This window comes from Mus musculus, chromosome 1 (assembly GCF_000001635.26).
Source record: "Mus musculus strain C57BL/6J chromosome 1, GRCm38.p6 C57BL/6J".
In the NCBI taxonomy this organism is placed as follows: Eukaryota; Metazoa; Chordata; class Mammalia; order Rodentia; family Muridae; genus Mus; species Mus musculus.
In genome coordinates this window covers 97,769,553-97,794,330 of record NC_000067.6, presented here as the reverse complement: position 1 = coordinate 97,794,330, position 24,778 = coordinate 97,769,553, and the positions used below count along the sequence as shown (strand labels likewise).

General features: G+C 41.0%; 2 protein-coding genes across 24 annotated transcripts in view; one reads left to right on the top strand and one right to left on the bottom strand.

Annotated features, from left to right (window-relative positions):
* Positions 1 to 620: 620 nt before the first annotated feature.
* On the bottom strand, positions 621 to 24,159 carry Gin1 (gypsy retrotransposon integrase 1). 5 transcript variants are annotated; one of them, XM_006529614.4, is made up of 8 exons: positions 24,076 to 24,155; positions 18,739 to 18,884; positions 16,714 to 17,005; positions 11,099 to 11,404; positions 9,387 to 9,578; positions 9,109 to 9,276; positions 8,073 to 8,355; positions 621 to 2,034 (listed from the first exon to the last, which is right to left on the bottom strand). In XM_006529614.4, exons 3-8 carry the CDS (start codon positions 16,807 to 16,809, stop codon positions 1,760 to 1,762), a joined length of 1,320 nt encoding a protein of 439 aa, XP_006529677.1. In that variant the 5' UTR covers positions 16,810 to 17,005; positions 18,739 to 18,884; positions 24,076 to 24,155; the 3' UTR covers positions 621 to 1,759. The 5 variants fall into 5 exon arrangements, with proteins under 5 accessions (XP_006529677.1, XP_030110189.1, XP_006529679.1 ...); XM_006529616.4 differs by having other exon boundaries at positions 622 to 2,034; positions 11,099 to 11,137; positions 24,076 to 24,123; NM_026250.3 differs by having other exon boundaries at positions 623 to 2,034; positions 16,812 to 17,005; positions 24,076 to 24,159.
* Positions 23,920 to 24,778, top strand: part of Ppip5k2 (diphosphoinositol pentakisphosphate kinase 2) — a 64,369-nt gene continuing 63,510 nt past the window's right edge. For 13 of the 19 annotated variants that reach the window (XM_011247990.1, XM_006529500.2, XM_030253807.1 and 10 more), the window contains exon 1: positions 24,388 to 24,476. The gene's annotated coding sequence lies outside the window, so the exon portion shown is untranslated. Of the gene's footprint in view, positions 24,477 to 24,778 lie in introns of all 19 variants that reach the window. The other 6 variants (XM_030253787.1, XM_006529496.3, XM_006529489.2 and 3 more) reach the window with 4 other exon arrangements.

Below are 24,778 nucleotides of genomic sequence, written 5' to 3'. Positions count from 1 at the left end.
ATTCCAATGAAGGTCACTCTTAAACAGATCGGCTTCCCAGCCACTAGGGGATAGCACCACACAGTGAGCGCATATTCCCACCTCAGCCACAGACTCAAGACAGTCTTTCACAGACATGTCCATAGATTAAGTTAATCTAGACAACACCTCACTTAAATGCTCTTATTTCAGTAATTCAGAAGGGAAAGCTCTTTACTAGTCTGAGCAGAGTCTGTGGGTGGTTTATCTGATAATTACCTTACATGGTTGTTCACAGGGGATCAGTTTCAAGGGGTCATCATTATCAACCGGGGGTGGGAGGGAGGGAAGGACCAGTGGGTACAGGTAGTAAGGAGAAGCCTGAAACACCCCTGGAGATGGTAAACTTCAGTGGAGTTTGAAATATTCACAGTACAAATTATCACCATTAATTACAAAACAAGATGAAATTCTATACCCATAAGCAAAACATGACATTAAAACGTTGTAGTGATTTGCACAATGTCTTGGTGAGTCCCTTTGATCCAGTGCCTCAGTTCAATGTTATTGTCCCTTTGCCATTTCAGGAATTAAGCTCCATCACTCAACATTTGAGATGAAACTGCAGTCAGTCACTGATGATCAAGAAGGACATGCAGGTGGTCAAGAAATAAAGCTTTATTGTTTTAAGCTACTAAGATCTGGGGATGATTTGCAAGAAGAATAATGTAGCCTGATATGACTCACATACACACAAAGCAAAAATCTGATGGGAAATTACTTAGGAAGGGAAAACATTATTTTTAGCTATTTAGAATCTTCCACCGAGAAATCAATCTGAAAGCTAATTGGCCTCCTTAAATAGAACAAGTAAAATAGGACAAATTCAAGTCAGATGATCTCGAAAAGAATCTTAGAAGAAAGTGACTTCATTGAGGTGACAAAGAGACAATCACTTTATCGACCATGTAGGCACTGCAGTAGGCTCCCTTCCTGAACTCTGCTCTGTAGAGGAGAGTAGGCAAAGCCTACTAGCACCACTCTGTTTTAGTTTCTTTCTAGAATTCTATCTGCAATGTCTTTGGTTTGTGTACAAGGTCAGAGACTTCATTCTTTCCCTGACAGTCACTTGTCCTTCAGCTGGAGTGTGCTCTGCTGGTGCAGTGGATCCTAGTGTGGTTCCCAGTACTCAACCTGGTTGGTGCCCAATCACCTGTAACTTCAGCTTCAGCATATCCAATACCCTTGCCTAGCCTTTACACTAGGGCACTGTACTCACATACATAAAGCCTCACTCAGAAACACACGTATACATGCACATGCGCGCGCGCACACACAGACACACACAGACACACACAAATACAAATTTAAAAAGTTCCAATGTCACAGATAAAGTTTCGTTTCATTTATGTTATTGTTCACTCAACATTTATTAACTAAGCTATAATTAGTTTAAATTTATTTAAAAGGGGTATGTATTGCTGAAAAGTTAAAAGAGAAAATGTAGTACCCATATAGAAAAAGGTGAGACTTCTCCACGAGAATTTATTTTCTAACAACGTATTTTGTCTGTTTTCTGAGAAATTTCTGAATTCTACGCATGGTATACTTCTGTTACATATATTTATTTGTATTCAAACATGTAACAACTTTAGGAAGGTTTAAAATAAGCTTTCAGAATTTAGTTATTAACATAGTACCAAGATCTCTCTTCTATACAACCTATTTTAATAGATAAAATACTTACAAACTAGAAATATATACATTCTGTGCAAGCATTTTACATTAATTTTGGTATTTACTAACTTAAGTACTCGAGAACTTGATTTGAAGAATCCAGTAGGCTAAAAGTCTGTTTCTCAAGAGAACTGTGGTCTTCTACCAATGCAGAGATTTTGGAATTTCTATATTCTAAGAGTTCATGATCCTTGCTTGATATCAATAGTTCATTATCAGCTATCCCAATAGTTGCATCTTCTACCAGAATATTTGCCTGGTATGTTCCAACTGGGATCTCAGGTAATCCAATGTAGTCGTGATCTGCCACTATCGAACCTTGCAAGAGATAAAGACTGTCTGAAAGAAAGAGATCAACATTTCATTTTAGAATTGAAGGGAAACCAATTTTTTTTTTTTTTTTTTTTTTGGTTTTTTTGAGACAGGGTTTCTCTGTGTAGCTCTGGCTGTCCTGGAACTCACTTTGTAGACCAGGCTGGCCTCGAACTCAGAAATCCGCCTGCCTCTGCCTCCCAAGTGCTGGGATTAAAGGCGTGCGCCACCAAGCCTGGCTCGGGAAACCAATTTTTATAGCTAGACATTAAGTGAGGAACAAAAGTTAAAGCAATAAAAATAAGTTATCACTATTAACTTGAAAAGCTCTCTTATCAAAGTGAGCACTGTACCACACATCTTTAATCCTACCACTTGGGAGGTAGAGTCAAACAGAACTCCCACCCTGCCCGCCCCCCAAAACCCAACCTCTTATCCAGTAAACATAACCAAACACAAAAAGTGAACAAAATTGTGTACACATACGCCCCCCAATAGTTCACACTTGAAGACTGTAGGAACACCAAATATATTGAAATAAAGCTTCCCATTTCTTGCTCAGTGGTGTACATTATCTAAGTGGGACAAGGAGCAGCAGCAGGACAGGTTAAAACAAAATTACACAACTATAATTTTGGATTCCGATGATATGCTTAATACGCTTCTACAGTGCATTTTTTGTGAATTAATATAGCTCTTTTTAGCCAACTGAATTGCTACACTATATATTTCTAATTTCAGATGTCATCCAACTTGTAAAGAATTCATAGTAGTACTATTATATCATTATTATATCATTATCAGTTATAATATAAAGCCATAAACTAGATGAAGATAAAGTAGCAAAAATCTGACTCAAGTGACAGGAATATCAAGAAGGCAAGCTGCAGTGAAGTAGCTAAACTTTTATTTAAGTTGTATCTGAGAGCAAAAAACCTTAGGAATGTTCAAGGTCTACCTAATCTACACTAATGGGGAAACTTTCCTTCTAGGTATTTTGTTATACTTTAGCAATGTCATCATTAACCCTCAGGAAAACAGCTTTAAAATAAGTTGTTAAACTCACAGGAAAGTAACACTGCCCTTCAATCTAAAGACTACAATAGAAACCATTTCTATCAGGTCTGATACCTAATTCATTACAAAAAGGAACTCATCTACTATAATTGATGAATCATCCCTGCATTCTCTTTCTGGACCTTCCAAACACTAACAGATTCTCTTGCAGATTTTAATAGCTTATAGAACTCTCCAATCTAAGTCTAAACACAGAAGACCAATCGCCCATTTAGATCAGAGAACAGTGGAAATCGTATCAGCTTTAGTAGCATGTTTGAGAAAAGTATTTCCTCTTCAGAAGCTCATACGCTTAAAAACTTAAATTTTATGAACATTAGTGGCTCTTGGAAATCCACACTATAAGCAGGCAGCATGAGTGGGCATGTGTAGGAGTGTCTGTAAACATGAAGGCCAACAGAGAAACACTCTGCAAGAGGCAGGAAGGAAATCTGCTTCAACATGACTTAGCCAGAATGGTTCAAATGTCTGGAGTCTTAAACAAGGCAATTTATTTTAGCCATATTTAAGCACAGCACAATTTTGGGAAAAAAGTTTCTTGGTGATAATTAACTCAATCCCATGCATACAACAAAACCCAAAACACATTTATATTGAAACTCTTTACAAAGTACATATGGCCTTTCCTTTATTCCATAAAGATGAGTACTGTTGACTCCAAAACAACTCTTAAGATAAGAGTTTAGGGAGGAGCCGGGCGTGGTGGCTCACGCCTTTAATCCCAGCACTCGGGAAGCAGAGGGAGGCGGATTTCTGAGTTCGAGGCCAGCCTGGTCTACAGAGTGAGTTCCAGGACAGCCAGGGCTGCACAGAGAAACCCTGTCTCAAAAAACCAAAAAAAAAAAAAAAAAAAAAAAAAAAAAGAGTTTAGGGAGAATTACTAAGGTAGCTAGATATATAATAGCCTGTTGGAGTCAGGATTGGCCCGGCACTAAAATAACAGAAGTTACCTAGACTCTCGTAAAGTACAAGTGATGTCTCTCATAAGGACCTCTTTTTTCTTTCCTTTCCTTTCCTTTCCTTTCCTTTCCTTTCCTTTCCTTTCCTTTCCTTTCTTTCAAGATTTATTTTTAGGTTTATTATATATATATATAATAAACCTAAAATGTATATATGTATATATATATATATACATTATATATATATATATATATATAAAATGTATATATGTGAGTACACTATCACTGTCTTCAGACACACCAGAAGAGGGTATCAGATCCCATTACAATGGTTGTGAGTCACCATATGGTTGCTGGGAATTGAACTCAGGATCATTGGAAGAGCAGTGAGTGCTCTTAACCACTGAGCCATCTCTCCAGCCCAAGGATGGCTTCTTTATTGAGTGAGAGGCAATGTTCAAGATCTTGGAGATAAAGGAATATAAAAGTCTGGGGAATTCAGGCAAGGCCTGGCCCTACAGATACCAAAACATTACCAGCTTATAAACTACATCTATTCCCAGCACCCTAGTTGGAAACCAGATGTGTGAGGCATCAAAAAAAAAATGTGATTATTTTCAAGCTTTTACATTATATTCCTCTTGTGGTATATCCTTTCCATGATAAAACAACTATAATTTGATACTATATTAATACTGTTATAATATTAATAGTATCCTATTAATGAACTGGATGGAATCTGGGTCTGGAGAGTATATAGAAACATGGAAAAAGGAACAATTTCTCTGCATACATTGTATTACTAATAATGTGTAGCTTGTGTAATTTCATGTTCTAATGCTTGTTTTATTAGTGAAACCATTAACTATTATATCATAATAATAGTCTCCCAAAGTGCCCACCCATTAACCTCACCAACCTGTGAATATGTTGCTTTACACGACAAAGGAATGTGGGTAGTCATAAAATTAAAGCTGCCAATCAATGATAAGGGAGATCATCTTAAAATATTTGGGTGGATCTAAAAGCAAATGTCCTCAAATGCAGATGAGGGAGACATTTGAGGCATTGCTGGCTTTGAGAACAGAAGACAAGGAATACATCAAGAAGTAAAGGAAGTATCTAGAAGCTAGAAAGGGCAAGGAAATCCATTCTCTTGTCTTCTGGATGGTCTAGAAACATGAGTCTGTGAATGACTTAATTTTAGCCTGATAATACTCATGTAGAAATTCTAAAGTACCTAAATTTATGGTAATAAATGAGTGCTGCTTAAAGCACTAAATTTGTTGTATATTGTTATGGCAGTAATATAAAACTAGCATAATAAAAATTATTTCACAAATGGGTTTTTAATCATGAAGGAGAGAATGAGACTTCTGGATAAGGTCGACCCGCATCTACCACCAACAAAGCAAACACATTTAAAGGCAGAATGTGTCGGACGGGACAACAACACACTTACCCTTTTACAATAGGTTATGATTACAAAGGCACACTAGTTATTTTTGAAATTCTTATCAAAATAAGTAGCTTAGAGTGCTCAACATCAAATTAGACAAAACAGCAAACAGGTCTGCTTAAAATAGCATTGACAAATACTGTTAACCTAGTACTACTGAATGTGTTAGCACAGTATTATGTTCCAGAAACAGATGACAGGAACTTGGCAACGTCAGTCCATCGGTTTTAGATACAGCCAAGAAATTAACAGTAGTAAAGACAGATATGACAGATGTCAACAGATACCTGAGCTCCTTTTGGATATTTCTCATGTCAAGTAAAAAGTGTCTGATGGTTAAAGATATTGTTTTGATTAAATTCACTTTGTGAATTCTTCAAAGTCAGCTGCTGAAGTAATAAAGGCTTTTAGGAAAATGCATGATGCCACGGAAAAAGATGGAAAAGGCCATTTTTATTTAATTTGTATATCTGCCAACCAACACACACACACACACACACACACACACACACACACACAAGGATTAAGTATGACTGAAGAACTAATTTGTAGTATGGTTGATATGAAATTTTAAAATAAATCCACCTATCACCTTCAAATGCCTATGTTCACACTACTAATAGTAACACTAATAGTAACACTCCAATTGTCTTGTATTACTACAAGAAACATTTCCAGAAGATTTAAGCTTGTGTTCTCAACTTGTTTCTGAAACACCAAAAAAGAAAATAATTTGATTTCCTTTCTAAATGTCTTTGATAAGAGAAAAACAGAAGACTGTTGTACAAGGCCCTGGCACCGTAATGTTTTATAGGCAAATCTTATATAACTGTAGCTTAACACATTAGAAGGAAATGAGTTCTGAAGATGAAGGCCTGAGAATGAAGTCTTCATGAAATTAAAGAACTCATAGAATCCCTTTTCCCCTACTTAGCTTGTAGAAGGGAGGGTCTATAAATAGCTCTGAAGTGGGACGACACAAAGAAATGAATGTACTGTCCTAACCAGGAGATTGAAATTATCCACATGTTCAGAGTTAGAACAGTCTAAGATAAGTCTGTAACTAGAGCAACTGGTTCCATCACAAGAAATGAAAGTACCAAGAGCTTGTAACAGAAGTGCCGAGGTACAGACCAGAGTAGATAAGAACTCAGAAGAACTCATATACTGAAGAGCCCGAGAAGGGCTTCATACTCAACACAGGACTAGGGTTAAGCAGAGGTCATTCCTTATTGCTTGTTATTATGTCTATTAAGTAACTTGTTAATGATATTTACAAATATATTGCATCACCATTACATTTAGCTTTCATTCGAACATTTGTACAGATATTACTGTCTAGCATATATTCCTTGTACAAAATTAGCAAAGTATATGATATGCATGCATGAAAATGACACAAATTATCTTATAGAAAAAGCATAATTATAAAAGGTATCAAATAATTCCTCTCATTTGTCTAACCCCGAGAAGCTCCAAGGAGCAAATACATTAGGATAAAATAAAATAATCTTGCTGAAGTAGAGGGCCTAATGAGAAAACCAGGACAAAATGTCATTTAAGTCCTACAAGGGAGAAAGCTGAAGATCAGGATGCTCTCTGGCATAGTCAGGGTGCTCTCTGGTATAGTCAGGGTGCTCTCTGGCATAGTCAGGGTGCTCTCTGGCATAGTCAGGGTGCTCTCTGGCTTAGTCAGGGTGCTCTCTGGCATAGTCAAGGTGCTCTCTGGCATAGTCAGGGTGCTCTCTGGCATAGTCAGGGTGCTCTCTGGCATAGGGTGCTCTCTGGCATAGTCAAGGTGCTCTCTGGCATAGTCAGGGTGCTCTCTGGCATAGTCAGGGTGCTCTCTGGCATAGCCAGGGTGCTCTTTGGCATAGCTTGGGGGACTATAAATGGAATGCAATGGTATAATTCTATAGCTTTCTGAGTATTCTCCATCCTCCACCTTAATTTATGACTTTATGAAGCAACATTAAAAGGAAACACAGTTTCAAAGTTCCCTTAGTTATTTCACAGCTAGATTCTGGACAACATGCTTCTCTTTGGCGATAATGATCTGAGCTGCTACTTTTTCACATAAAAATGAGGCAGCAGGTAAGAGGATAGTATGCAAAACTCAAGATGGAATCGTTCCTTATGTGAAACAGGTTCAGCATTTTTCATAGCAGTTATGAAAAGCACAGTAGAATTCAAGACAAAAATCCTGCATTGTTTGCTTTATATTATATAACAACATCAATCAATCAATCACTCATTAATCAATCTTACATGCTTGTTTCCTAATGAAAGAGAAAGAAAAAGAGTGGATGAGGGTGGGGGGGGGGGTGGGGAGGATCTGAGGTAGTTAGAGAAGGGAAAAAGGTAATCAGAATATATTGGATGAAAAAAAGATAATCAGAATATATTGTATAAAAATCTATTTTCAACAAAAAACTAAAAAGAAAAATGAGTTTATGAAAGTACATTCTAATCAGACTCCTGGAGAGAAGTAAGACCATCAAGTTTTATAAAACTTAGATGGAGAGGATTTTAACCGAAGGAAGGAAGGAAGGAAGGAAGGAAGGAAGGTAGGTTGAAAGTCTAATCTTTCTTGTGGAAACTAACACCCTAGAGAGGTAGCAGATACTTACCCTGCTCACTGGACTCTCTCACATAGGGCCTAAGGTGGGACATTTTGATAGGTCGTTTGAGTCTGGTTCCCGTGTTATCTCTGAGGACAGCACATCCACTTTCTGTAATGTAGTCGATGACACAAGGCCCGACCCACTCAGACTGGAAGCGGCCATCCTTCCACCAGTTCTTCCTCTGTCGTAAAACCTCATGACCCACTTTCAAATGAAAGGGATTTAACTGCTTTGCTTTCTTTTTAACAACTTTGCTTTTACTCAGTTCATCCGAATTGTTGTTCTCCATCTATAATGCAAAGAATAATCATGACAGGCCTTGAATATAACGGCACACGCTGATTAGATTATGGCAATGCTATTATTGAACTGCTCCTGAGCTGAAGCATGGACTCCTCATGTGTTCTAAGCACACTTTAAAGTCAGTATCGGCACTCTGTACACAGAGGGCAGAAAGCAGGCCAAGTGACTTGGAATACTTGGATTCACATGGACTGAGTACAGAATTCTCCAACTGCTAACAGGAATTCTCACAGGTTAGAAACCAGGTCTACCCAGTCTCCCCAGTTCATGACTTTCCTGTAAGCCTCTCAGAATTTCATAGCCTATGAGCACACTGTTTAGGGTTTGGAGAACATGTTCAGTGGGAAATGCCTGAAACACTCATGAGGACCTGGGTTAGATTCCCGGCATGCCTTGCACATGGCAGCACATGGCAGTAACCCCTGCAACTGGGGGGAAAGGAGGTGGAAAGGACTGGGACTGAAGCATCCAGGGGCTCTCTGGTCAGCTGGTCCAGCTGTGTCGGTGAGCTCTGGTTTCAGTGAGCAACCTTGGCTCAAAATATAAGGAAGATATTACGTGTCCATTACTAGTCTCCACACACTTGCTTACACATGAGGACATGCATAAAAAACGCCTCCCCCTTTTCTTGCTTTTTTTCATGGCCACATATGTGAACATGTCCACATGCTGAGATTTTAAACACAATTCCTCTTTGGTAGGGGTCCACAAAGGGAACTTTCCTAGTAGATAGAATCACCTGGCTCGATGCTGGTGTCTTGTTCTCCACCACGCCATCAGCCTCTCTAATCGCAGCTACGATTCTGGCAAACACACTTGTACCTTCACTGCCCTCTTCAGGAGGACACTCCAACACGCAAGGATTCCGATTGAACATTTGGAAATACGGTGTGTTTTTATTAGGCTCCTATTTTAAAGAAAACCAGGACATTTGTAATTAAATAAAACAACCCTCCCCAAACCCTTTCATATCCCTGGAATTTAGAATGAGCAATGAATAATAAAAAAGGCACCTACCAAGTGAGTGACATTGAAGGCAAAGGAAAGGGCTGGCAGATGCTCATCCCAGCTGTTGGGGTGGTCGGCACAGTGTTTGGAGAGGAATGTTTTGATGGTGCTAGGTGTGTTTTCAGCTGGATTAACACTTCCAGAAGCACGAGAAATTACAATCTCTTTTGCACCAAATAATCTATATAGTTCTACATTGATCTAAAAAATATGAAAAGAAAACAGACTGCTTAAAGTTCACACTTTCCCTCTGGCTTAAAAAAATTTCAAGAAACCCAGATTTTGTCTTCCATTGGCCACAGGCATTTAGATAAAACACATGCATTTGGGTAAAGTCCTACAGACTGAGTCTGATCCACATATTAGTTTTGTCTTACATTTTTGTCATAACATGCTAAGACAATTTTATGATGTATTACTAACTTCATTTTAAAGACAGAAGCTTATTAATTAAGCTTTGGTAGTCTAAGCACCTTAAGGAAAAACAGAATTCAAAACTAACTCTGTGATCATGTCACTTTTTAATTCAGACACTGTAAGTAAGTAATGTAAAACAACTATTTTTCTGCCTTGATGATCCCAGTTGTTGTTGCTGTGTTATTATTTAGTTTAATTTAGCTAACCTTCCACTGATAAGTTTCTCTGTATATGTATGTATGTGTATGTATGTATATGTATATCTATCTATCTATCTATCTATCTATCTATCTCTCCAACCAAACACACTTTCCCCAAGACCCTCAGAGGGTAGACATGGTCACATGAAAGCTATAGTAGAAAAAAATTTAAATTAAAATTGCTGTACAAACTCGGCAAGCACTAGCTTTTTTGTTCCCTGTCCTCTCTTGTTAACTGTAATATAAATATTATGACCTGGGCTCTGGTGGCTCTACTGTTAGCACAAGACTGACAATTCCACTCCAAAGATAGAAGAGTAGTGTGGAGCCTGGGTCCCACTGATGCTCAACTTTCACGCTAACCTTCTCTTTTATGTGAGTACAAAACTTCTATTTCAATTGTGATCTTGGGAAAGGAAGAGGAATTCTTTATTGCTTGCACCTGAGTATGACTCCTCACCAACTCTTAGGTGGGAGGCTGTAAGACTCTTGAGTTACGTGACCACTATGGGTAGCTTGGTGAAATTTAGATTTTGTATTCATAAATTCACTTAATGGTTGAAATGAAAGAAGGACTGAGGAATCTACTTCTACTAGCTGTTTTCCACTTTTCCCCTACTGTGCTTCACATACCATATGTGCCTAATGAATGACTTAGTGTGCTATGTTAATGTGCAACATTAGTGAAGACTTTTCGTTTGTCTACATATTAGTATGTATATATACATATACATATTTAGTTAGTATACATATTATCACAGCTACCTATGTAAATATATAATATGCACATATAAAATTATTCTTAATATTTTAACATGATATAAATATGTTCAATTATAGCACTCGTTAACATCATTTTATTATATTTTTATTTTTAGTTGTTCTTAAGCTTCAAGTAAAAAAGTATTATTTGATCCAATCATCTCATTTTAGTTTAAAGAGATCAAAAGATAGGTTTACAACAAAATCTAGTAGTATACATTATCTACCTCCATATTTACAGAAATTTATTTCAGTGTATTAAACACCCTCTAAAACACAAAGCACGGTGTGCCAGACACTGAAAGAGTGATACATGCTCCCGAATGTGAGTACTTTTCCTACCTGTTCAATGAATTCATCTCTTTGGTCCATTATTATTTTCTGAGGAGGTCCATATAGAAAAAATATATTGATAATAGCTTTAGAAATTTCTGATGCTGAAACATCACATAAAGGCAAAATCATAACCCATTTTGTGAACAAATCTGTCATGATTATAGCATACACATGACTTCTGTTGCTTGTATGGAAAGGTCCCATCAGATCAACAGTAACTACACTCCACGGGTTTCCCACCATGGGAAGGTGCTGCTGAGGTGCTACGATAACTGTATTTTTTGCTACTTGGCAATGCTGACAAGCATATACCTACAGAGAGGCACACAATAAGGAAAATACATATAAATGTTAAAATATTCACTATAACATAAATCAGTTTTATAAAGCAGAATCTTAACATGGTCAACAGGTACTGTGTGTCTTAGAAATTCCTTTAAATGATACCTTTTATTTGGAACACCAGGCAATTACCAGTGGCAGCAGCTGTGCAGCTAGTAAGTCCAAAGAGCCGCAGCACAGGGGCTCTTCCCTGCTACTTGGACTAAACGACGGTCTCAGTAGGCTCTTACGCAAATGAAATGGAATTCTGGTTCATATGCAAATATATACTGAATCAAGATCTCAAGTAAGTTTTCTATTATTTTATCTTTAGCTGACAAAAAATTTCTACAACTAGCTGTGGTGGCTAGTTTAGACGCTGCAGAGCTGCCATAGTCACAGAATCAGCACAACAATGGCCCCAAAATAAATAAATAAATAAATAAATAAATAAATTCAAGTTGGGTTATATAATAAGAGCTTATCTTTAAAAAAAAAGGAAGAATACAAAAAGGAAAAACTAACCTCAAATGAACTATCATGCAATATTCTCCTTTTCCATAATTTTAAGCCACCATGGAACTATGTAATAAAGTATACATACAAATGATATTTCTTCCTACAATTTTTATTCTACAGTTTATTCATTCGTCTATTTCACTAATATTTGCTAAACTGCAATTTTAATAAAAAAAATAAGGATGGCAGAAACCTTCCCACTACCTAGGGAAAGCCTAGGTACCATGAACCTTCATGCAATGTCCGTGTTTCTCAACCTGTGGCCTGAGACCCCTTGGGGGTTGCATATCATATAACCTGCATATCAAAGAGCTATAGTACGATTTATAACAGTAGCAAAATGACAGCTATGAAGTAATAAAATAATTTTATGGTTGAGGTCACCACAACATGAGAAACTATAAGCGTCACAGCATCAGGAAGGTTGAGAACCACTGCTGACTAATTTATAGAAGGTATTATTTTTAAAACATTTCCAGAATCTCAGTTAGGAAAGTATTTTCAACCAACTTCTAAGAAAAAAAATGTAGAACAAAACCACAATACTTCCTCATTATGGTAAGAGTCTTTTGTTTAACGGCGATAGGTAGGAGGGCAGATGGTGTGAAGGCACAGAAGCATGGACAAGAAATGGGAGTGGACCGGTCTGGACAGTCCTCCTCATCTGATGCCTGATCATCTCACTTCTCAGCTTAAATGCATTCCCCAGTGTTGCGCGCGCTCAACAGGCCAGGAAGAACGACGCTGCTACAGGATCCTTCTGCACACGTTTATTCAGTCCTGTTTCTTCTTTCTCTATATCTCCCTTGTTCATATCTCCCCTGTTTATATCTCCCCTGTTTTTATATCTCCCCTTGTTTATATCTCCCTTGTTTATATCTCCCTTGTTTTTATATCTCCCCTGTTTATATATCTCCCCACTAATAGTAATCCTCTCTCGAATAATAATCCTCCCTCTAACCCGGGCCTCTCACTCTTATATACTCTCAGTTCCCATCCACGCACAGCAGGCCACGCCACCTCACCAGGCACACAGCTTCAGCTAATCAGGGCAGCAGGGGCATATCTCCATCAAAATGGATTCACCAGTATCCTGGTACACCTGTGCAGCTCTCAAGATGTTTGTGGCTTATATGAGGAAGTCAGGTGCAAGTCATAAGACTTAGCTGCAGTGCCTGGCACTTTTGGGACTGCCGCCACACCTGCTCCCCACAATTCCCCCTTTTTTCTTTTTTGGCAGAGAGAATGTCTGTAGATAGCCCCCAGCAGCCATGCCCCTTACCCGTCCTTGGGTGACAAACAGCATTGGTTTGATCCCTGTCTTAGGTTGGTGACATGCCCAGGGAGTCTTATCACTGATTACCTCTCTATCATGCCAAGCCACTCCTGGGGAGATTGTGTTTTGCTTGCGGCAGGTGCATCAAAAGGCCAGGATATTAATTAACCTATGGCCAGATCTTAATTGCTGCAAGCAAGCCTCATGGGTGAAGGTAGAGGTCTGATCCCCAGTGTGCAAGCATAGGGGCCCTACACAAAACCATCCCTTAGGCTCATCACCCAGAGAGGTCTTGGCCAGCTCCCGTGTCGTTTTTCCTGAGGGAAGGGAACTAGGACACTGAACCTTCATGCAATCAGACATACCTTCCACAGGATGCCAACAGCAAGCTATCCTCTGTGCAGTGCTTAGCCTCGCACCCCACGGCATAACGCAGCATAATTTCTTTTAGAGCGGCAAACCGAATCTGAGGAGATTGTCCCGCCTCCACTGCAGCAAAAGCCTACGCTACCATGGCGAAAGTGCGGGTCGCACACTCTGCACCTAACACATGTGCCAAACACAAAACACACACACACTATAACAAGCATACATCCCAGGGCTCTCATCCCCGCTCATCTTCCCTGAAGCAAGGGATAGATGGCCAGCGGGGCTATCTCTTTAGGGGGAATTCAGGGATCAAAAAGCGTGGAAAAATTTGAATGTCATGTCGAGCTGGTATCGGCTTCTGGAATACCGAAAGGATCTCCCATCTCGGCTCCATCGTTTGTGCTTGTGGGATCATCCACCACATCCACGGGGCAACTGGATCAGGAGCCTCATTCTTGTAGCGTCTCACCAATCTCTCCACCACCCAAAGAGGTTCAGTCTGGTCCTGTGGAAACACACAAACAGACCCTCTCGCCCACGTCAACACCTGATCTACTCGATCCCAGGGGAGATGGACACAATACCTCGTGGTAATGAGACCATAACCTCAATCACCTGTGTGTCCATCTGGGGAGTCAATAGCCAAATCTCTGGACAGAAGGTCCACCTACAGGTGGCTGCTGAGGAGGCATAGGGAGGCGGCACAAAAGCTAATTCGCCTTCCTCCTCCACCTCGGCTCTTTTATTTTGTCCTTTCTGTCCACCTGATAACACTGTCTTTCTTTTTCCTTTTTCTTTTTAAGCCCTTCTCCTTTTCCGACATACTTTCTTGTTGCTCTGTAAGGATTTTCTGACCTGTCTTGACTGCCTCTTGATTCAAACAGTAACAGAGTCCATATATCAGAACAAACAAGACCAAAACTATCAGACCTACCCACAAAGGGTCAATGGGAGAAAAAAGCATAACTACACAGCGAGGATCTATTGATCACTACACTGAGGTTATCATAGTTCCTTAACTTGTCCCCAAACAGGGAACCTTAACTTGTCCCAAAGCCGGGAACCTTAACTTGTCCCAAAGCCGGGAACCTTTCGTTACCTTGTGCCTGCTTCCTGGCAACTTTATATTCCCCTCTATTTTATCCGAGGTCCTTCCCAAACTCCTGGGTTACTTTGTGCCTACTTCCTGGCAACTTTATGCTCACCTCTATTTTATCCGAGGTCCTTCCCAAACTCCTGGGGTCGCAAGTTTCACTCACCGTGAACTTACCCTGCCTGCAACCACTGACTGCTGAAAGTTCTGAACTCGGTGGGGGAGTCGGTTCCCCGTACGGGCCACCAATTGTCGCGTCCACTCTCGACCAGCAAGAACGACACGACCACCAGTCCTTCTAACAGCAGTTTATTCAGTCCTCATCTTTCTTCTTTCTCTTCATCAGTACCGTTCCCCAGCTGAAGAGTTCTGAATCCACGCCGGATCCTTCTCAACAGTCTGTTTTACGGGAACTTTTATTAACCACTCCTTCCCCGTGATGCAGTTCTGAATCCTCCCTGTAGCAGGGGGTCTTCGCTCTTGCCTGAAGATGTTTCTTTTCCTGGGTTTCTCGTCCCAGGTCTTCTCGTCCCGTCCCGAGTTTTTCTTCCCGGGTTTCAGCACCAACTGTTGCGCGCGCTCAACAGGCCAGGAAGAACGACGCTGCTACAGGATCCTTCTGCACACGTTTATTCAGTCCTGTTTCTTCTTTCTCTATATCTCCCTTGTTCATATCTCCCCTGTTTATATCTCCCCTGTTTTTATATCTCCCCTTGTTTATATCTCCCTTGTTTATATCTCCCTTGTTTTTATATCTCCCCTGTTTATATATCTCCCCACTAATAGTAATCCTCTCTCGAATAATAATCCTCCCTCTAACCCGGGCCTCTCACTCTTATATACTCTCAGTTCCCATCCACGCACAGCAGGCCACGCCACCTCACCAGGCACACAGCTTCAGCTAATCAGGGCAGCAGGGGCATATCTCCATCAAAATGGATTCACCAGTATCCTGGTACACCTGTGCAGCTCTCAAGATGTTTGTGGCTTATATGAGGAAGTCAGGTGCAAGTCATAAGACTTAGCTGCAGTGCCTGGCACTTTTGGGACTGCCGCCACACCTGCTCCCCACACCCCAGCTATAAACAGCATGATTTTTAAAAGGACATCTTTTCTCAAATTGTAACCACTTGATGGCTGTTTGACTGAATGCTGTACAGGAACATTTAGAATGCTTACAGTTTGGGTTTAAGTTCCTGCTATTTAGATTTGACACCTTCCTTTCTTCTTTTCCTCCTTTTTTTGTTTGTTTGTTTTTGGTTTTTCAAGACAGGGTTTCATTGTATAGCCCTGGCTGTCCTGGAACTCACTCTGTAGACCAGGCTGGCCTCGAACTCAGAAATCTGCCTCCCTCTGCCTCCCGAGTGCTGGGATTAAAGGTGTGTGCCACCCCTGCTCAGCTCTTTCCTTTCTTTCCTTCCTCCCTCCCTTCCTTCTTTCCTCCCTCCCTCCCTCCCTCCCTCCCTCCCTCCCTCCCTCCCTCCCTCCCTCCCTCCCTCCCTCTTTCCTTCCTTTCTCTCTCTCTCTCTCTCTCTCTCTTTCTCTTTTTGTTTGGTTTTTGTTTGTTTGCTTGTTGTGTTTTTTCAAGACAGGGCTTCTCTGTGTGGTCCTGGCTGCCCCGGCAGGAACTTGTTCTGGAGACCATGCTGGCCTAAAACTCAGAGATCCACCTGCCTCTGCCTTCCAAGCAATGGGATTAAAGATGTGCACCACCACAGCCTGGCTGATTTGACAGTTTTCTATCTTAAGACAGAATAGGGACAAAAGCTGAGAGTTCACACTGGAACAGATTTATTATAAAGAGATGTATTTTCATCATATAAAAAAATCATTCACGTTGGTGCTAAGGATATAATAGCAAAAGAATTTCAACTTCAACTGAATTCTGCAAAATGGAGCTGTAATTCTCAATAAACTTGTCAAAATATTGTATTTTCTTAGTTTAATTTATACTCTACTGATGTAAGGTAATTATAAAGGGAAGTAAAGTTACCTTTAATTGAAATATTTTCTTATTTCAGAAATAACCTATAACGTACTTACTCCACAGGTGAGATGGCCAGTACCTCTTAAGCAACACTGAGCTCTGTATTTATCAGAAAGACAGTAAGACACTCCTAAGCCCTGCGTGGAAGCCATACCCACTGCTTGACGTCATTGGTCACGGACGTCCAGTAGTAGCCAGACTCCACTAGAGTGAGGGTTCTGGAAATGCCGTGATGGACACCAGGGCCATTCTCATGGCACTCTCTCAGTACTTTCTTCTTCTCCTCTTCCGAAACAACTACCAAACGATTTTGTTTTCTGTCTTTTCCAACATAAAACAGCTTTTTTTCTGAAACAAATGACATAAAAAAATATAAATTTCAAAGCTCTATAGCCTTAACTTAAAGCTATGAAGATTTTTAATTTTATTCTCATAAAAATCTTTCTTTAAAAAAGAATTATTTCCTTTCAATAATACTTCCATGCATTCTGAAGATCCGGAAGGACCACTATCTGCTATAATCCTGTCGGTATCAACAGAAATGGAGTGAGCTTGCTCACCAAATCATGTGCCAACTATGGGAATATGACACAACCTTTCTATGGAAGTACTCAAATTAGGGAAATACTCGTGGAAGCTAAAAATGGCGTAGGTTATAAAATGAGTTCTGTATTGATGAGATGCTTCTGGGTACCAACTTTTCTGTAAAAGTATTAATAGCTGGGTTTGTTGTTGTTGTTGTTATTGTTGTTTTGTTTTTATAAGCAACAGCCTTCCTCTCCTTGTTCTGATCTGAATAAAGGTAGGATGGCACAGTGGGAGGGACACAATTCTCAGCTCTCTTGTCCTGTGAAGATACCTAACTGGAGGAGCAAGCAGGGGACAGGGAGAACCATTATGTCTCCAGTTCATGTGGGGTGCTATGCAGACTTCAGAACACATCAAGATACTAAGGCAATTACTAAACAGAAACACTATCTTACTCAATACATCTCCAGGGCCTATGATATGATTGGCACAGCACAGAAATTCAATAAGCATTTTTGACATGAATGCATGCACGTCCACTTTAGTGTAAGAGGTCTACCTATTGTTAATAGGAGTTCCTGGCAGGAATCTGTATAGGGATATATGAGCAGGAGTTTACTTATGACCTTAGAATTTACATCCTTAGATTCTGCCCTGATTTGGAGAAAGCCTAATGCTTTAACAGCCACTAATAGCACTAACACTCATTTGGTGTTTGTTGACTGTACCTTTTGCATATCTCACGCTCAGGGAACTTTCCCCATGGAGGCAGCTAGAAAGGAGGCAAAGCTGTTAAGGCTTTCAAAATTGCCCTACTGCCTGTCAAATATTCAATGTACTGATGAAGCATCAAGGCAAGAAAACAAATGCAATCCTGAGAATAATTTAAGGTACAGTGTGAGGGGAGGGGAGTAAGTAAACTAGTTAGCTCTGTTCATGTTGCCTTACTAAGCATACAATAATTTTCTCAGCATGGTGGCATTAGTGTCTGAAGGTTAGGTGGCAAAAGCAAGATAAATTAATTTATGTAATCTGTTTCATGGCTATTCCTTTTGATCTATTAAACAGGTCATTTTCTTTTCTTTTTTGATTTATTTTTTATTTTAAATTGAGAGAGAGCATGCACGCCTGCACGCGCGTGCGCGCGCGTGCGAGAGAGAGAGAGAGAGAGAGAGAGAGAGAGAGAGAGAGTGTGTGTGTGTGTGTGTGTGCGCGCGAGCGCGCGCAGTTGTAAATGTATGTGCAGTTGAGTGCTGATACACACTGAGACTAGACACTGGAGTTAGAGGTGGCTGTGAGCTGCCCACCCAGGGCACTGGAAACTGGACTTGATCAGTACATGCTCATAGCTGCTGAGCCATCTCTCCAGCCCCTTACTATGTCTTCTTCATGCTTACCAGCCTTCAGTTAGCTTTCATGTTTTACTTTACTTCTGAGATAATCTCTCATTTAACTGACAACCACTTAGCAAAAACCAAGTTACTAGAGAATTTGCAAGGGTTCTACAACACATGGAGAAGAACTATAAGTTGAGACTCAGACACTGGTCTCACCTTTGAAGACAAATTTCTTAGCTGCTCGTCTTATGCCGCTTCTCTCACTCGGCAGTGTAGTGGGGTGATATTCCCCTGTGCGCTTATAGTATGCAATCTGTTTAAGATGAAGGTCACCATTTTTCCCACTACGGACCATCACGAACCTAGGGAAGATTATTTAAAGATGTTACTCTTAAATGACAAGCTAATTGTGTTGCTATTTCCGTTCAGGCCTCTGTCACATTTCTGCTTATGCATGGATTGAGCATTCCCAGAATATCATCTGTGAGGGAGATAACTGCGGAGCAGAACAGGGACAAGAGTGATGTCTACAAACTAAAGCATCTGAACGCTACTTTTAAGATCTAGCACGACAAATGATCTTGTCTCCTTCATGTGATATAAGAAACGCTAAAACAAACTAACAAACAGAAAACAACCCTGTAAAACTAGGAAAGGGAAGGAAGTGAGTGAGTATACTTCAAAAGTTAGCTTGGAATCTCTTGGCATCAAAAGAAATGTCATTTCTGGGTCAATTCTATTCCACTGATCTACCTGTCTGTCACTGTACCAGTACCATGCAGTTTTTATCACAATTGCTCTGTAGTACAGCTTGAGGTCATGGATGGTGATTCCACCAGAGGTTCTTTTATTGTTGAGAATAGTTTTTGCTATCCTAGGTTTTTGTTATTCCAGATGAATTTGCAAATTGCCCTTTCTAACTCAGTGAAGAATTGAGTTGGAATTTCGATGGGGATTGCATTGAATTTGTAGATTGCTTTTGGCAAGATAGCCAGTTTTTACTATATTAATCCTGCCAATCCATGAGCATGGGAGATCTTTCCATCTTCTGAGATATTCTTCGATTTCTTTCTTCAGAGACCTGAAGTTCTTATCATACAGATCTTTCACTTCCTTAGAGTCACACCAAGGTATTTTATATTATTTGTGACTATTGTAAAGGGTGTTGTTCCCCTAATTTCTTTCTCAGCCTGTTTATCCTTTGTACACTATCAATTTTGTATATTATCAACTTAACCATCCACACTGATTTCTGGTCCTTCTTTGCTGGCTGGCTGCTCTAGGAGACTGATGCTGCCAAGCCATATTTGTAGCATCAGGCAATGGCAAGGAGAATCGGAATGCAGAACAGGTCAGAGTATTTTCCTCTGTGCTAACTCCTGGCTCACATGCTCACGTGCTCTTTCTCACTCCATGCCAGGTGAAAATAGGAGCATCACTGCTCAATCCAAGAAAGTAGTCCCTGCTTCCTGCTGGAACCCTCATACCAATTTCAAAATTCTAAAAACAATGTGGGTCTTTACTGCTCATTAAAATACCTAAGGATTGTGATGACTAATCTAGGCTGTCAACTTGACGCACCAGGGAAGAGGAAGCCTCAACTGTGCAACTGTCTCCATCAAATAAGACACCACCACATAAGCCTCTGTAATGCTAAGATAGTCCTATCAGAACCTACACAGGTCAATTTAGCTATAAGGTATCATCATTAAACAATGAGTTTTAGTTTACAGGGTTTTGATGAAGCTCAGGCTTGCCCTGAGACTTGTCAATCTTCTTCCTTAGCCCTAAGTCCTAGAAATAGAGGCACGCACTACCATACTTTGAATGCTCTAGTTTCAAATGGAGCTATCAGCCATTTATAGTAGATGGCTATACCTCAAGCAAATGACAAATGTAGCTATCATGGTTTCTCAAGCATCTCTAAAAGGATGAACCATGACAAGGCATGTAGCCTAGGGGGTCAGTCAGTACTTGACTAGGATGTATAAAGCCCTGGCTTTAAATCCCAACTGCACACATGCATAGTATACCTATACACAGACAGAAAGACAGAGAGACTACCCCCAACACACACATACACGATTATCTGGCACATGCCAGAAACAAAATTGGAGATACCAGAGGCAGGCGGATTCTGAGTTCAAGGCCAGCCTGGTCTACAGAGTGAGTTCCAGGACAGCCAGGGCTACACAGAGAAACCCTGCCTCGAAAAACCAAAAAAAAAAAAAAAAAAAAAAAGGGGGGAGATACAATGATAACCAACAAAACGCATATCCTCCTGACCCTCGTGAAGTTTACTTTATAGTGGGGTTAGAGGCTATTTTGAAAGGTTAGCTCAAGCTGCTTCACTCATAGTAGTTAAAAACAGGATGGGACCCAAGTGCCTAATGACAAATAAATATAAAAAATATGGCTTATATACATAATGAAATATTATTCGGCCTTTTAAAAAGAGCTAATTCTAACACATGTAATAACATGGATATAAGCTGGGCGTGGTGGTGCACACCTTTAATCCCAGCACTTGGGAGGCAGAGGCAGTCGGATTTCTTAGTTCGAGGCCAGCCTGGTCTACAAAGTGAGTTCCAGGACAGCCAGAGCTATACAGAGAAACCCTGTCTCGAAAAACCAAAAAAAAAAAAAAAAAAGAACATGGATATAACTTGAGGATATTATGCTAAGTAATTTCTTTAAAAGGCAAAAGTTGTCAAATTCATATCAACAGAAAATAGAATGGTGGTTTCTAGGAACCGAGTGTATCTGGGTTAGATAAATTACCATCTAGTGTTGCCTGGCAGAGCCAGTAATAGCCTAGGGACATGACTTGGGAGCTTTTCCCTGAGGCCCTGTGGCAAGGAACAGTCCCTTCTCTAAAACCTGGAGTCTGCTTGGGACCAGGGCCTTGGGGGTAGCTGTAGCTTTAGGTCTGGAGAACCTAACCTTTGCCACTGAATGTTGCTATAGATAGGAGTGCCAAGGTCACTGCACACTCAGTCCTGGTGCTCTAGAGATACTCAGTGTTCCCTTTGCACACCATGACTTGATTAGCAACATTTCTGCTGTCTTTGTCTCACTATGTGACAGTGCCTTCCACTGACATGGTCCCACTTCTCCCTCAAACTTCTTTTTACAATGCTGTACTTCTTAATAAACTTGCTTGACATAAGCCATCAGCTTTGGCAAGATCCCTGATCCTGGTTTTACTTTCTTCTTTGTCTTCTCATCCTCTGGTCGTCCCACTTAAGACCCTGTCACTGAAGAACTCCCTATTGGATAAGTTCTTTATTACAATCTAAAATATTATATCGTTATTATGTTATTATGATATTACAATAGCGTAAAAAGCAGTAGGATTCTGTATGGAATTCATACTTATTTCCTGTTGGCCCCACCGTTCACTCACTCCTCTCTCCCTTTTCCTTTCACATTTTCGCCCTCTCTGTATTCTCTATTGCATGTTCATATCATATGTGTTCAATTGGTCTCCGTTACCTCCCTCAGAACTGGTCCCCCCGCCCCATCATGGACTCTCTTCTCCATTCCTGGCCCCTACACATAACCACCCCTAAATTAACACATTTATGTCTTAAGATTAGATCTAAGAAGAATACGTCAGAACACGGGAGAACATAGGTATCTTTTTCAGCCTGAGCTAACTTACTTAGGACAGTATTTTCCAGTGTCATTCCTTTTGGTTTGCTTTTGAAATGTTTATTAATGTCATTTCCCTCTAAGGCTGAGTACCAGTCCATAGCACATGTATTCTACAGACATTCTGTGATGGACATCTGGAGTGATCTCATTTCCTTGCTAATGTGAATACAAGAGCAGTAAGCAAAGGTATGTAAATGTCTCTGTGAAAATATTCACATACCCTGGGATATGCCCAGAAGCCGGAGAGTTGGGTCACGTGGAAGTTCTAGTTTTAGTTTGTGAGAGGCCCCGAGCTTACTCCCATGTAGTGCCGCACCCGTTCATACCCCACCAGAACTGAATAAGAGCTCCCTTCCTCCCACCTCTGCATGCTTTTGTCATTTTGTTATTTGACCTCTTAAGGATGGTGACCTTAATGGCCTAAGATGAAATTTCAAATTTGTCTTAATCTGCATTTACCTAGTGGATAAAGATGTTTAACAGTTTTAAAACATAGTTTCGATGACATGTATTTCTCTTTTGAGAATTTTTCACTCAGTCCTTTACCCACTTATAAAACTGGATTCTGTATTTTTTCCTTAGTATTTTGATTTCTCTGCACATTCCAGGCAGCAGTCTTCTACTAGTGGGAATGGTTTTTCCCTACTATGCAGGGTATCTTTTCACTCAAATGTTTCCTTTGCTGTACAGAAGCCTCTCAATTGTGAGAGCTGCCCACATTAGCTACCGTGTCACTGTTACTATAAAATGAGCAGGAAAGGCACCAAGGAGAATGGTTTATTCTGAGTCACAGTTGGACAGCCCTGTGTCCCATGATAGGGAGGCCGGTCAGCTCGGGTGAGGCAGCTGGGCATATGCATTCCGTTAAAAGCTGAGCACCAAAGTGTTGCAATTTCATCAGGATATTTGATTAGGTCTTTACAGCATGTTCCTCGTACAACGTTAAGAACAACAAATATTTTTACCAATACTTATTGCTTAACATCTATAATTTTGTCTTGCGTAACCAATGAAAACAATTAACTATTCTTTTTATTTTTAGCATGAAGCTACTATTAAAGCCAATGAAAGGTTACACAGTAAGTTTGTATTCTAACTTCAAAACACAAAAGTTGTAATGTTTTAATAAACACAGGATTGTGGGATTAGGGTTCCGACTTTTGAATTATTCTGCTTTAATCTCTGAAAACTGAACCCGTACAATTATATATTAACTGGGAGGAGGCAGGGATAAGCCTGAGGCGGCAATACTTCAGACCATACCCTGCCTCTTTTCCCTTTATTTCCATATGCATACAGATAAAGCCGCACAGGACAAATTCAGGTCCATTTTGAAAATTGAGATTTTTTTAAAAAGTGTATTTTCCCTTTAGAGCTTTAAGGTCCCCACCCCACCCCCCTTGAGCTCGTTCCTTTACACAGGTGTACGTTTTCACACTGAATGGTGACTACTATGCAGGACGAAACTCCTCCAGCTTCGGACAAGCGCCGCTGCACTCGAGTTTTGAAGGCAGTCCAGCATTCGCCGCCGCCGGCAAGGGAGAGCTCCGCAAGCTTTTTGACACCTCGTTAACGGACCCCTGAGGGCTAGGTCCCGCTAATCCTTGCCTAAGCAGGAAAAGGACCGTTGACAGCTCAATTATACCGAGTCGCCACCTCCCTGAGCCCAACAGTCCTCGCCTCTTTGCAGCCACCATCCGCGGCGCTGTGCAAGTTCAAGGCCCTCCCGCCCCAAACGGCGCCTGCGCGAAACCTCCGCTAGTCAAACCCGTCCTTAGAGCAGTCGAAGGGGACCGTTTTAAAGTTACTGGAAGGCTACGTCTCCGTTTTTAAAAAAAATGAAGAAAAAAATAAAGAAAAATAGGTATGACAGAACACACTAGAACGACCACTCACCGAAGTGGTCCTAAGTGCAAACGGCAGGTTTTTAACTCTCCTCTCGCGATTTATCTGGTGCTACCGGAAGCGGAACTGCCGGGGGTCGGAGTTCTGGTGGCGCTTGTGGAACAGGAAGGCTCAGGCGGGTCGTTGGTCCGCCGGAAACTGTTCCGGCCGGTGCAGTTTCCGTGGGAGCCCTGTGGAGGGCGGGCAGGGAAGAGGCGTGTCGGAGGCTCCTGAGGTGTGCCAGTGCCAGCGGTTCCGCGGTGGCCGGCGAGGGAAGCTTCAGGTCCACGCCTCCGAGAGCCGCCTCGGCACAAGCGTCCTTCCCTCGCCCCCGCAATTAAAGGGGGAGGAACCGAAACCTGGATGGGCTCAAGCATCTCCCGCAGATCGCTTGCTGCCCGCAGCCACGGCAGGTGAGGACCGGGAGAGGCGACATCTCCGGCAGCCCGAGGCTCGCCGCCGCCTCCAGGTGTTTGCTTTGTCTCTGCTCCACGGTGCGGATGCGGGACACGTGGTCTTGCAAGAGCCACGGACAGTCGCGGAGGGCAGCGTGCTTGTGGACGAGTGACAGAACATCCCCAGGGTCCCTTTCAGGCTTGATTTCTCCTCCGCTTCCCGAGTCGCTTCCTCTTTTCATTTCTAGAGTTTGAAAAGCCCGAAATTGCAGTCCCGCTAGTTAGGGAGCTACCCACGTTCGACTTGTATTTGGATCTCC

Coding starts and splice junctions, on each gene's coding strand:
- Gin1 (NM_026250.3), bottom strand. CDS start 18,877: ATGGTCCGTAGTGGGAAAAATGGTGACCTTCATCTTAAACAGATTGCA. Junction 9,277..9,386: donor CCTTCAATGTCACTCACTTG/GTAGGTGCCTTT, acceptor TCTTTAAAATAG/GAGCCTAATAAAAACACACC. Junction 8,356..9,108: donor AGACACCAGCATCGAGCCAG/GTGATTCTATCT, acceptor TTTGCATTATAG/ATGGAGAACAACAATTCGGA.